Source organism: Oncorhynchus tshawytscha, linkage group LG09 (genome assembly GCF_018296145.1).
Source record: "Oncorhynchus tshawytscha isolate Ot180627B linkage group LG09, Otsh_v2.0, whole genome shotgun sequence".
Lineage (NCBI taxonomy): Eukaryota > Metazoa > Chordata > Actinopteri > Salmoniformes > Salmonidae > Oncorhynchus > Oncorhynchus tshawytscha.
In genome coordinates, this window is record NC_056437.1 from 49,973,244 (window position 1) to 49,987,193 (window position 13,950).

At 41.4% G+C, this 13,950-nt stretch overlaps 1 protein-coding gene across 23 annotated transcripts in view; it reads right to left on the reverse strand.

Annotated features, from left to right (window-relative positions):
* Positions 1–13,950, reverse strand: part of LOC112259143 (disks large homolog 2) — a 196,949-nt gene that overhangs the window by 37,251 nt on the left and 145,748 nt on the right. For 16 of the 23 annotated variants that reach the window (XR_006084103.1, XM_042326993.1, XM_042326985.1 and 13 more), the window contains 2 exons: positions 8,163–8,222; positions 6,729–6,884 (listed from right to left, as the gene is read on the reverse strand). The exons of 3 other annotated variants lie outside the window; for them this stretch is intronic. Coding sequence is in view for 19 of the 20 variants with exons in the window: in XM_042326993.1 (XP_042182927.1) it covers positions 6,729–6,884; positions 8,163–8,222 (216 nt within the window). In the remaining variant the exon portion in view is untranslated. The remainder of the gene's footprint in view (positions 1–6,728; positions 6,885–8,162; positions 8,223–13,950) is intronic. 4 more of the 23 variants (XM_042327005.1, XM_042326998.1, XM_042326997.1 and 1 more) reach the window with 1 other exon arrangement.

The following is a 13,950-nucleotide window of genomic DNA, read 5'->3' on the forward strand; positions in this document are numbered from 1 at the left end:
CCTTCATCTACACTGATTTGAAGTGGATGTCAATAAGGGATCATAGCTTTCACCCGGATTCACCTGGTCAGTCTATGTCATGGAAAGAGCAGGTGTTCTTAATGATTTGAGAGACAATGAGCATGGTTGACCCGGTTGCTAGGAATGACAAGCTGCCTTCACCACTCTCATTAATAATAATACTACATGTATTACATTTGTAAAGTGATTTTCAATATACAAGAACAATCTCAAAGTGAATAAAATAGACATATAGTTATTTTTTTTAAATAAACAAATATATCTGACCATATCATGAAAGCAACAATCAAAGTCTGGGAGGAAGGATAGGCCTGTTGATAGAGATGAGTCTTAAGGACTGCTTTAAAAGATCCAACAGTCTGAACAGCTTGGAGACTATCTGGAAGGGAGTTCCATTGGTGTGGTGCACGGGAGGAAAAGGGCACGGTAGACGCACCCTTTTAAAAGGCGATTGAGATGCATTCAAATCAGAGATTGTTATTGGACAAGTTCAGGTAGTCCTTCCTGTTTCGGCTGTTTTCTTCCATTTGGTTTCTAGTGAATACGACCCTGATTACATTATGCTTCTGTGAGAATACACATGGTATTTAAGCCAGGGTTGTTAATAAATCATTCGAGTGGGCCCTTGCCCTCCCAGTGTCCCCAAAGGCACCCCCTGTGACAGCAACACAGACAGCTGAAACACATTGATATGGAGAGAGGAACGGTCAGGTAGCTGGAGGCCCACCAGAGGCCATTCTAGGCTAGGACACAGGGATGTGGCCTACAGTCAAAATGCTAATGCTAACATGGTTCTGTAAAATCTATTCAGCACACCAGCAATAGCTAATTTAGTATTTGCGGCACCAAGGCAACCACAGGCATCTCACCGTAATCATGTGGGCGAATGAGAAAACAGAAAATTCGTTGTGAATTCCACCTCTCTCTGGGTAAGCTCAGACAACCAATTCCGCCTATGCATTAAGCATGCTCCATGAAGTGCCTCTCTCTTCTTGCCTCATTATTTCATGTCACCTTTCGTTAGGCTCTCCCAGAATCTTTGTACTCATGCATCCCTTTGATATTTAAGTGTTAAAATCTGAAAATGTCGTAAGGAGAATGCTATGAAAGTGAGAAGCAAACCGCCATTTTGGATAGACTGCTGGGTAGGTTACAGAGCATATCTACTGCATATGTGCTTTGCTTCAACATTTCATATGTCCAGAAAACGTTTATTTTCAACCTTCCTGCAAAAGTTAACGAATGTTAATTGGTCTGATATTCTGTATAACCTTTGTGCAACAAGTGAAAATATAAATTCTGACAGATATATAACTCAATTTACAGCAATCGCATAATGAGTGTGCACAACACAGTTTAGAAATTGAATTATTGCTATTGACTGCGGGTGGGCTTCATCTATCAGCATCCACCCACAGCCACTCATTTTCTGCGAGCGAGAGTGCGAGAGAGCGAGAAATGTAAATTACAACCCATGTTTATTTATTTTCCCTTTTGTACTTCTACTATTTGCATATTGTTATAAACACTGTAAACAGCCATAATATAATGTTTGAAGTGTCTCTATTCTTTAGAAATTTTTGTGAGTGTAACGTTTACTGTTCTGATTGGTTATTTCACCTTTGTGTATTATCTATTCCACTTGCTTTGGCAATACAATACATTTCCCATGCCAATAATTCCCATTGAATTGAGAGAGTGAGAGCCACAGTCGGTGAGCATTAGGTAGTAATCAGTTATGTTGTGGAGCAAGCTAGCACAAGGCATGAGGGGTTCAACTAGAATTTCATTTTTTTTATGTGGAGGTCCAAGAATCTGTTCAATGGTCATTTCAATTCTTCATATTTACACATTGTTTCTTGAAGAATATAACGAATTATAACCACGAGTGCCTTCCTGCTCTGCATAAGTGTGACTATTTTATTCTGCAAAGCGATGTCAACGCTGGTCAAAATAACGTTGCGTGATTTCCATTCGAGTTGTTATAGCAAAAACAACACTGCTGCCAACACACTGACTCAACTCCAGCCACTTTAATAATGGGAATTGATGTATAATATATCACTAGCCACTTTAAACAATGCTACCTAATATAATGTTTACATACCCTACATTATTCATCTCATATCATCTACTGCATCTTTATGTAATACATGTATCACTAGCCACTTTAAACTATGCCACTTTGTTTACATACCCTACATTACTCATCTCATATGTATATACTGTACTCAATACCATCTACTGCATCTTGCCTATGCCGCTCTGTACCATCACTCATTCATATATCTTTATGTACATATTCTTTATCCCTTTACACTTGTGTGTATAAGGTAGTAATTTTGGAATTGTTCGTTAGATTACTCGTTGGTTATTACTGCATTGTCGGAACTAGAAGCACAAGCATTTCGCTACACTCGCATTAACATCTGCTAACCATGTGTGTATGTGACAAATAAATTTGATTTGATTTGACTGTACACAGAACATGACCATGTCCAGATGTTCTAAGTACTTGTGTTTTCTCACTCAACTTACTCAATTTACAGCAGAATGAGTGACGAAAACCAAATCCTTTGAGAAATGCTTGGAACTGCACACACTGTTGCATTCTAGAGTAGGTTTTAAAGAGACAGTTTGATTATTCTCTGCTCCCTCTGAGAAGTCGCCACAGCGTTCTTAGGTTGGAACTGGATTACGAGAATGGAAGAGGCAGTGCATTCGGCTCACAACAGAGGGAATGCAAATTGAAACGGAGATGAGGCAATCCAAACGCGCACCTTCTTTCCTACATAGGGTAGTACTTTTGACCAGCGCCCTATAGGCCCTTGTCAAAAGTAGTGCACTGTATAGGGAATAGGGTGCGATTTGGGACGTACTCACTGGAAACACACTGCCTTCTAGTTAATTAGGGTCCAGACAAAGAAGTATTCATGCCTACCAATGAGTAATTAGACAAAACATTCCCCTTTAACAAAAAAAATGATTAAATAATAATATGTTCTAATATTCTAAGTCTTTGTAAAAGGAGACGGTAGCTAAGGCTCCTTATTAAAACATAAAAATATCTCATAAAAACATTATTATTAAGGTCAAATGGACTAATAAATTCTGGGCTCCGGGGTGAAGTTTCCCATAGTTAGAGATCTAGAATCAGGTTCCCTTCCCCTAACCTAAACTATATCTATTAGTGAGGAAAATGCCAAACTGACCCAAGGTCAGCATCTAAGGGCAGCTTCACCCTACAGTACATCGATACATTATGTCAGCTACACTTGAGCAATCAATAAAGGCTTATTGAATACCACATTTAATGGCTCTCTTATGCATCTCAGTAACCAGTGTTTGACACATCAAGCATAGGGAAAGTCATCGAAATGTATTCAATTTCAGTCGGCACATCCAGAGCGAATCTATGAAGATCATTCCATCCGTATTTGTCATTTCAGGCCAAAAGCATTTGTGTGGTATGATACAAATGGCACAGACTGAAACCAAGTGAAGCAATATCCTGACAAATAGTTGGGAAAAAAACAATCATCTGATTTATAAAATCATATCTTTGTTTTATCCACATGACCAGACAGTGGTAAAGACCTGCGGTAGTGTGCTTCAACTGGAAGACTCTTCAACAGCAAACAAAACAGCAGACTACTCCATCTGAATTTAAACCATTGTCAAATAACTACATTGACTGTCTTCATAATTGTCAGCGCAGTTTGAAAGATCCCTTGTAAGTTTGATTTTGACCTAATACAAAACAAACCCTCCTCCACCTGTCCTTTGTGAAACTGCCCAGCATTGCTGTCACATGCGCACAACACCATATCCTTAATCCTGATCTAGCAAGCTCTGCAATGACCTGCATGGTTAACAGCAGGCCAATTCATTCAAATATTAAAGTAGTCAAGGGACTCCACGTAATGATGCTGGACGGCAGGGTTTGCCAAGTGCCCAGTCTCATGGCTGGTGCTGACCCACTAGCCAGAGCAACTTTGTCTGCCTTTCCTCTGTTAAGGAGCAACACGGCATCCCAAATGTAGCATCAGACTGAAATGATCACTTGACTCAAAAACATATTTTTTAAATATTTTGTTCATTAATCCACTGTTGATATGGTCTCACAAACTTATTCTTGTCAGCAGTTACGTTTTCAAAACTTTCAGTAAAAAGCTACAAGTGATGATGATGATAAATGCATTATATGATGAAAAACACATCACACTTTTTTTTTACTGAAAGTGCTCTCTCTAAACTTTACTGCTGACATGCACCATTTTTGGAGACCGTATCAACAGTGGACTAATGAACAAAATACTAAAGACGTTTTTTTTGTTGTTTTAGCAAAGTGATCCTTTTAAATGCCTTAACGTTCAATGCATCTTGTCCTCTGTTCACATTGCATTAGCCTGGTCCAACTTCAACAATATGGATGACGCACAGTTGAACTAATCTGGTCCGAATAGCAGGCACTTTAACACCTCATGCCTTATTCATGGTTCCCAATCACACCCCAGCTCTGTTGATTGTACGCACAGATACGTTGCTCATGCAGAAATGATAAACAAGCTGAAATAATAAATAAGCCCCGCACAAACGAGATAAAGATGGCAAAGTGCTGTTACTAGGAAAAAGAGCAAACAATCAATAAAAGACAAACTATTGTATGCTTACCACTAACGGAATCTTGATCATTATCATATAAAATAGCACCTCGATACTTATTTTTCAATTGATGCAAAAAGAGTCTACTGCTGTTCTTGTTGATGTAATATCTATATTCTTATTTGTATTATTATTTGTATAATAACTCCCACGGAGGCCAATTAGGAACTACTTTAGTTTTCATAACATAATGCAGATCATTGACATTCTAAACAAACAAGCAAAACTTAACGAAGGGTGGAGGCCATCCTGATCCCGAAGGGAAATAGTGCTTGAGGGTTCAATTATAATGTGTTCAGGGAGAGCTAAGAAAGAGATATACAAAATCTCAGATTGCTTGACAATATATCTAATATATATGACCAGTGAAATCACATCTGGCCCCTTCACGTTGCGATCACACTGACCCCCGGCTTCAGAAAAAGTGTAAAAGCATCTGGTGCGTCAAGTGCGCTTGATTGTGTTTGAGTGTGTCTGAGTAGCTGCTATAGGCTTCAACATACCACTTTTAAAACCACATTTACCTAATACCCTGACACTTTTGGAGAAAACACATTCACTTATAACAACACTGCCCGTCTTCAGGGGGGTCCAAATGTGTTTCATTCACTTATAACAACACTGCCCGTCTTCAGGGGGAGGGGGGTCCAAATGTGTTTCATTCACTTATAACAACACTGCCCGTCTTCAGGGGGAGGGGGGTCCAAATGTGTTTCATTCACTTATAACAACACTGCCCGTCTTCAGGGGGAGGGGGGTCCAAATGTGTTTCATTCACTTATAACAACACTGCCCGTCTTCAGGGGGGAGGGGGTCCAAATGTGTTTCATTCACTTATAACAACACTGCCCGTCTTCAGGGGGGGGTCCAAATGTGTTTCATTCATTTATAACAACACTGCCCGTCTTCAGGGGGGTCCAGATGTGTTTCATTCACTTATAACAACACTGCCCGTCTTCAGGGGGGTCCAAATGTGTTTCATTCACTTATAACAACACTGCCCGTCTTCAGGGGGGTCCAAATGTGTTTCATTCATTTATAACAACACTGCCCGTCTTCAGGGGGGTCCAAATGTGTTTCATTCACTTATAACAACACTGCCCGTCTTCAGGGGGGTCCAAATGTGTTTCATTCACTTATAACAACACTGCCCGTCTTCAGGGGGGTCCAAATGTGTTTCATTCACTTATAACAACACTGCCCGTCTTCAGGGGGTCCAAATGTGTTTCATTCACTTATAACAACACTGCCCGTCTTCAGGGGGTTTCATTCACTTATAACAACACTGCCCGTCCAAATGTGTTTCATTCACTTATAACAACACTGCCCGTCTTCAGGGGGTCCAAATGTGTTTCATTCACTTATAACAACACTGCCCGTCTTCAGGGGGGTCCAAATGTGTTTCATTCACTTATAACAACACTGCCCGTCTTCAGGGGGGTCCAAATGTGTTTCATTCACTTATAACAACACTGCCCGTCTTCAGGGGGGTCCAAATGTGTTTCATTCACTTATAACAACACTGCCCGTCTTCAGGGGGGTCCAAATGTGTTTCATTCACTTATAACAACACTGCCCGTCTTCAGGGGGTCCAAATGTGTTTCATTCACTTATAACAACACTGCCCGTCTTCAGGGGGGGGTCCAAATGTGTTTGCGAAAGATAAGGCCAGCAGGTTTGGACTAGATCAGACCCCCTGGAGTGAGAGGGAGCCGATGGGAGGAGAGGCATGCAGGTTTAGAAGAGCGAGACCCTCTGGAAACGAGTGAGAAAGTGAGGATAGGAAGAGAGTAGGGGGCGTGGATAGACAGGTAGGAGAGGCATGCAAGGCTTAGAAGAGTGAGACCCTCTGGAAACGAGTGAGAAAGTGAGGATAGGAAGAGAGTAGGGGGCGTGGATAGACAGGTAGGAGAGGCATGCAAGGCTTAGAAGAGTGAGATCCTTTGGGAACGAGTGAGTGTGTGTGAGGATATGAAGAGAGTAGGGGGCATGCCATGCCCTGCAATACAATGCAAAGCTATGCCATGCAGCGGGTAGAATACCTGGTGATCTCGGAGTCAGGGAGCAGGCCTAAGTGATAGTGAGGGAAGGGTATGGAGTGGAGGAGGCTTTTGTCACACTCCATGGGGGAATAGCAGCGGGGAGAAGGTGTTTTGTCACACAGTTTGTTCACAGTGCTGTAAACTGGCTCAGGAGGCCTGGGGGTAGGAGAATAGAGCAGAGAGAGTGGTTAGTACAGAAAGTAGGAGGAGACAGAGACAGAACAGAACAGAACAGAGGGACAGAGAGACACAGAACAGAATAGACAAATAACACCTATGTTATGGGAGTGGAAAAGGGAGAATTTAACCTTGGTTTATAAAGCATTTACATGTGCACTCAGGCTTTTGTTGTTTTACATGCAAAACACCTACTGTTACATGTCTTTTTTTCATTTAGAATTTGGATTCCACAAAAATATCAGCACTCAATCCCCCCTCTCCATGCTGTCGGCACAGAGAGCCCTACTGCAGACTTCCACTTCACTAGTTTCAAGTTTCAACTTCACTACACGCCAAGCTAACATTACCGCTCCAGTGAGTTTTCCATCTGCTTTGTCTTTGACTATAAGCAAAAAAAGGTCAAACTTGTTTTTTAGTATGAAACAAAGTGATTTGCACCATGATAGTACCAGTAAAGGAAAGCCTACTACCATCAGTATGGGGTGGTAACCAGTGACAACATATGCGGGAACTAAAATCTATATTCATTACTGAACAATCTGAAAATCTTTAAGCGTCATTTATTTATTTATTTTTATCATCGATATTGTCAATGCGCATTCCGAGTATGTACATCACTAAAGTGGCCTTGTGGTTAGTGTCCGCCCTGAGATTGGAAGGTTGGGAGTCATACCAAAGACAAAAAAAAGGGGACCCAAAGCATCTCTGCTTGGCACTCAGCATTAAGGATATAGGTTGAGGGTAAGGCATTGCAATAGACTAGCGTCCTGTTCAGGGGGTGTACCTATACATAAAGCTGCTACAGGAACAGGAGATGGGTGCAGGAGCCTATGAGCCACTCCGGCTACTTACTTACATCACTAAAGCCCGCTTAGGGCAAAAAGAGGCCGCTTTGAAAGGAAACTGATATGAGAACTGTAACAGGGATCCATATTCAGACAGCACACATGAATTACTTTTTTTATATACTTGAGCTTAGGAAACTGAACAAAACATAAATAATGCCTCTAAATGCCATAATCCCTCTTTTTTTTAACTCAAATTAAATCACACTGACAGATTACAGTGAAGTTTATTGGTCATTTTTGTACTTTGTTTGCACAATTCTTTTGCACACGTGTATGTATGTTACCCACTGCACACTCTGTCTTGCATTAGAGGATAAAATGAGGACAAAGATGTATCACAGATGGAATGGGAGGACAAACATGAGGGTCAAACATGAGGGTCAGCAGTCATTTTGAAATGTCTCACCTCAACTGGAAGTGCTGCGAATCAAACCTGTGACCCTCTCCGTCATCTATTGAGGCATTTCTGATAGGGGAAGAGATGAGACCAACAAAGGAAGTGCAATAACAGAGTCAGAATCAGAGTGGCAATACGAAGGAAAACTGCAAAAAGGATCAGAATTGACATGGTTTTATTAATTAGAATTACGAATACTAATAGCTTTATATTTACAATATACTTTGTATGCATTTAGCATAAAAGCCAAACGAAGACAGAGCATGCATATGTGTTCTTTGTCTTTGACACAACAAACAGTTGGACGCATGCTACAGAGGATGACACAAAGTGTTTGATCAGGGAGAAATGTTTGATAAAGAAATAAATTCCTTACAATAGAGACTACAAACGGGACCACCATAATGCATTTCTAAAATTACAAAGTCCTCATTGCCAAAGGTTCATTATTGATATGGCTCAATTACCCAACCGTGGGACAGACTATGTTTGTTCCCACACTCGGGACTCTGACTCTCTATTGGTTACATAGACTTTTAGCCTCCCATCCTATTCTAACCACCTCTCGCTGGCTTTGTATTGTTGTTACCTGATGAAATTGCTGTACAATATGATCTTGTTGCCATCTAATGCACATTCAGATGTCATAAATCAGCAGTGCAGAGCTCTCCCTGTTCTCTGCCATGCCCTGATTCTATTACTGTTGATGACATTTGTAAATATGCATGTACACCCTGGCCCATCTACTGTTGCTAGCCCCAATTCTGACTTGTGCTCTGATATCTGTTTCACTGATTTCTGCTCTCGTATAAGCGTATTACCTAAAATGGATAAACTGAAAGTGTGGGTTCACAGCTCCAATCCAGATGTGTTTGTTATTACTGAGACGTGGTTAAGGAAGAATGTTTTGAATACTGATGTTAACTTTTCTTGTTATAATCTTTTTCGGCAAGACAGATCTTCCAAAGGTGGTGGAGTGGCAATCTTTACCAAGGATCACCTTCAATGCTCGGTTGTCTCCACCAAGTCTGTTCCCAAACAATTTGATTTGCTGGTTTTAAGCATTCAACTTTCAAATACCTCTTTGTTGACTGTTGCTGGGTGTTATCGTCCACCATCAGCACCGGCCTGTACCCTACCTGTCCTAAGCTCTCTCCTGGCCCCTTACACTAAGTCTGAATTTGTCCTGTTTGGTGACCTAAACTGGGACATGCTTAAACCACCTGACCAAGTCCTAATACAATGGGACTCCCTAAATCTTTCTCAGATTATTACCAATCCCACAAGGTATGACTCCAAACACCCAGAAAAGGCTACTCTCCTCAACTTTATCCTCACAAATAATCCTGATAGGTACCAGTCTAGTGTTTTCTGTAATGACCTTAGTGACCACTGTTTTACAGCCTGTGTTCATAATGGCTGCTCAGTGAAACGACCTGTCCTGGTTTGCCATAGACCCTTGCTGAAAAACTTCAATGAGCAGGCCTTCCTTCATGACCTGGCCTCTGTAAAATGGTATAGAATCAGCTTGATCCCTTCTGTCGAAGATGCTTGTGCATGCCTGAAGGCAGTCACTGAATCTGAGGTGCTAAAGGAGCTCCTTAAACTTGACCCAAAAACTAGACCCTTTCTTCTTTAAGGTTACTGCCCCTATCATCGCCAAGCCTATCTGTGACCTTTTTAACCTGTCTCTCCTTTCTGGGGAGGTTACCTTTGCTTGGAAGACAGCCACGGTTTGTCCTTTATTTAAAGGGGGAGATTGAGCTGATCCTAACTGTTATAGGCTATTTCTATTTTGCCCTGTTAATCAAAAGTGTTGGAAAAACTTGTCAATAATCAACTGACTGGCTTTCTTGATGTCTATAGTATTCTCTCGGGTATGCAATCTGGTTTCCGCTCAGGTTATGGATGTGTCACTGCAACCTTAAAGGTCCTCAATGATGTCACCATTGCCCTTGATTCTAAGCAATATTGTGCTGGTATTTTTATTGATGTGGCCAAAGCTTTTGATACTGTAGACCATTCCATTCCTGTGGGAGATCCTTAAACTTGGTGTATTGGTGTCTCTGAGGGGTCTTTGGGCTGGTTTGCTAACTACCTCTCTCAAAGAGTGCAGTGTATTAAGTCAGAAAATCTGCTGTCTCAGCCACTGCCTGTCACCAAGGGACTAACCCAAGGCTCGATCCTAGGCCCCACACTCTTCTCAATTTACATCAACAACATTGCTCAGGCTGTAGGAAGCTCTCTCATCCATTTATATGCAGATGATACAGTCTTATACTCAGCTGGCCCCTACCTGGATTTAGTGTTAAACGCTCTACAACAAAGCTTTCTTAGTGTCCCAAGCTTTCTCTACCCTTAACCTTGTTCTGAACACCTCCAAAACAAATGTCATGTGGTTTGGTAAGGAGAATGCCCCTCCTCCCACAGGTGTGATTACTACCTCTGAGGGTTTAGAGCTACAAGTACTTGGGAGTATAGCTAGATGGTGAACTATCTTTCTCTCAGCAAATATCAAAGCTGCAGGCTAAAGTTAAAGTTGTACCATGTTTTGCTGCTGCCATGTTGTGTTGTCATGTGATGCTGCCTTGTTGTCTTTGGTCTCTATGTAGTGTTGTCTCCCTTGTTGTGATGTGTGATTTGTCCTATATTTGTATAGTATTGTTTTTTTTTTTAAATCCCAGGCCCCTGTCCCCGCAGGAGGCCTTTTACTTGTTGGTAGGCCGTCAGGGTAGCCTAGTGGTTAGAGCGTTGGACTAGTAACCAAAAGGTTTCATGTTCAAATCCCCAAGCTGACAAGGTACAAATCTGTCGTTCTGCCCCTGAACAGGCAGTTAACCCACTGTTCCTAGGCCGTCATTGAAAATAAGAATTTGTTCTTAACTGACTTGCCTAGTTAAATAAAGGTAAATAAGAATTTGTTCTTAACCGATTTGTCTAGTTAAATAAAGGTTAGATACATTTTAAAACAAATAGCACCTTAAGTTGAAATAAGTAACGATTTGTGCGCAGTATCTGTCCATTATGTGAGCATTTATATAATGGACAAATGTGTGTGCCGTTTATATTTTCTAATACACTTTATGTGCAGTACTATTAAGAAAGTTGTTGTGGTGTGTACAGACGTGCACATATCATTCACAGTGTATAAGTGTGAACGTGTGTGATGCTCCATTGGTTGCAGGGCTACATTAGCCATTCTTTTTGCTCCTGCCGATGAAACCAGTGTGGATGGATATAAGCCCTGCCCTGCTCAGTGGCCCACTTTCTATCTCTCCCCGTACTACGCTCCCTCACCACCCCACCCCCTACTACCCCCACTTCGTGTCGCATGGCCCAGGCTCGTGATGCCTCTACTTGGCCACAGCTCTGAGCATGCCGCAGTACAGCACAGACCCAGATCTCGCTCTCCTCCTGCTGCTACGCTCCTGCACTCTCTAAGCTCACTTCTCTGAGTCTAATTGATGAAATACGATCCGATCACAGCTCCCAGCTAGCTTCTTCTTGTATAATTCCTATCAAGACACTCAAGACACAATGAAGGGTGCCTTGATGGGAAAAGTAAGCCCCACTATAAATTAATTCTTTATTAATTTATTATTTTCCATTTACCGAATGGTGGCCATAATCCCCATTTTTCCCAGTCCATAGACTACCCCTCTTATTAAAGAGCACCAAGCAGCAAGTCTCCACAGCCTCATGGTTTTTACCCATTCAGGTGCAGCAGCTCATTGTTTTTAATTGCCTCATGTGTCATGAGTTCATATCCCCGAGCTGACAAGGTACAAATCTGTCGTTCTGCCCCTGAACAGGCAGTTAACCCACTGTTCCTAGGCCGTCATTGAAAATAAAAATTTGTTCTTAACTGACTTGCCTAGTTAAATAAAGGTTAAAAAAAGAGTAAGGTGCCTTAAAGCCACAGTTAAACTGACTACGACCACTCTTCAGCTGCTTCTGTAGCCAGCTTTAGTGAAATATTGAAATCAAACATCAACTTAAATGTCTAATGTATCACAGACCCATACATTTGAGGCCCATTCGCCGTCTTTGTAGGCCACAAGTAGATTGCATGTTGTGCTTTACGTTAACAAACTGTTATTTCAAGTATTGTTTGTCTAATCTAATTTAAACAGAGCAGAGATAGTGACACTGTCACGATCGTCTGAATGAATGGACCAAGGCGCAGCGTACTTAGAGTTCCACATGTTTAATAAATATGAAACTCACCAAAAACAATACAGAAGAAAATTAAACGTAACGTTCTGGGCTGCTCACAGGCAGCTACACAAAAACAAGATCCCACAAAAACCCAGTGGGAAAAGGCTGCCTAAATATGATCCCCAATCAGAGACAACTGCTGCCTCTGATTGGGAACCATACCAGGCCAACATAGAAATAAAAAAACTAGACTACCCACCCATGTCACACCCTGACCTAACCAAAATAGAGAATAAAAAGGATCTCTAGGGTCAGGGCGTGACAGACACTGACTGTAGATGCAGTTGAGATCCGATATCCCATGGCTGAGGCTGGTCTTGCGGGTATCTCCGCAGCCTGCAGCACATACAGTGAGCTCCAAAAGTATTGGGACAGTGACAAATGTTCTTGTTGTTTTGGCTCTGTATTCCACGTCTTTAGATTTCAAAATTATACAATGATTATGAGGTTAAACCCAGAGACCACCAAAGAAAACCCTTATTTCCAATACAAACTGAAGAGATTAAATCAGAAGATCATACAAATTATTGTAAAATGAAATAGAAGAAAGAAAAAATATATATATATATTTTTTTTAAATCCTTATGCTTTCTTTGAAGGCCCAGAAGGCCCTCACACTTCCCCACAGCATATACAGTAAGTGAATTTGTTCCAATACTTTTAGTCCCCTAAAATGGGAGGGACTATGAAAAAAACTGGTGTAATTTCTAAATGGTTCACCTGATACGGATGAAAATACCCTCAATATAAAGTTGACAGTCTGCACTTTAACATCATAGCAATTGTACTATTTCAAAAGCAAAGTGCTGTAGTACAGAGCCAAAACATTTGTTACTGTCCTAATACTTTTGGAGCTCACTGTATACACCACCCCAGCATGGCTATGAATCACAGCCCCAATGCTATTCTACATCTCCCTCTCTGTCTCCCCACTCATTTCATGCTATTCCTGTCTGAATAGATAGTCTGTCCTGAGGGGTGCTTTCTCCTGCTGGGGGCTCATTTAATTACGGCTGCATCCCACATCCCAAATGGCACCCTATTCCCGGGCTCTGGTCAAAAGTGCCCTATGTAAGGAATAAGGTGCCATTTGGGACGTCCTACATTTGTTGAGCCGTGTCACAGTATCAAAGCCAGCCAAGCATGCTGTCAGCTGCAGAGGCACACAGATTGGCAGCCATTCAGGGCCAAACGCGTGCTCAGTTTCTGTCAGCTACACATCTCCCCAATTGGTCTGACAGAAACACAGAAGGATTTGGCAGACAGCAGGCGTGACCTGTCGTTACTATTTGCAGCGACTGAATCAGCAAGTCCTTGTGTGTCTACCTTACAGAGTGCCTACCTGGGCATTGAGGACAGACTTATAATAATAATAATAAATCCCATTTAGCCAACGAGGCAATTTATAGATTTATACTGCGATAACTTTGTCTGTGAGGTGTAAATGGACTTATTTGGTTATTTTATAACACCTTTGTACAGTATGTGATGGTTAGTGCTGAGCTATTTTACCGAATTGTAGGCAGTGGTGGAAAAGTACTCAATGAAAGATACCTTAATAGAAAATGACTCAAGTAAA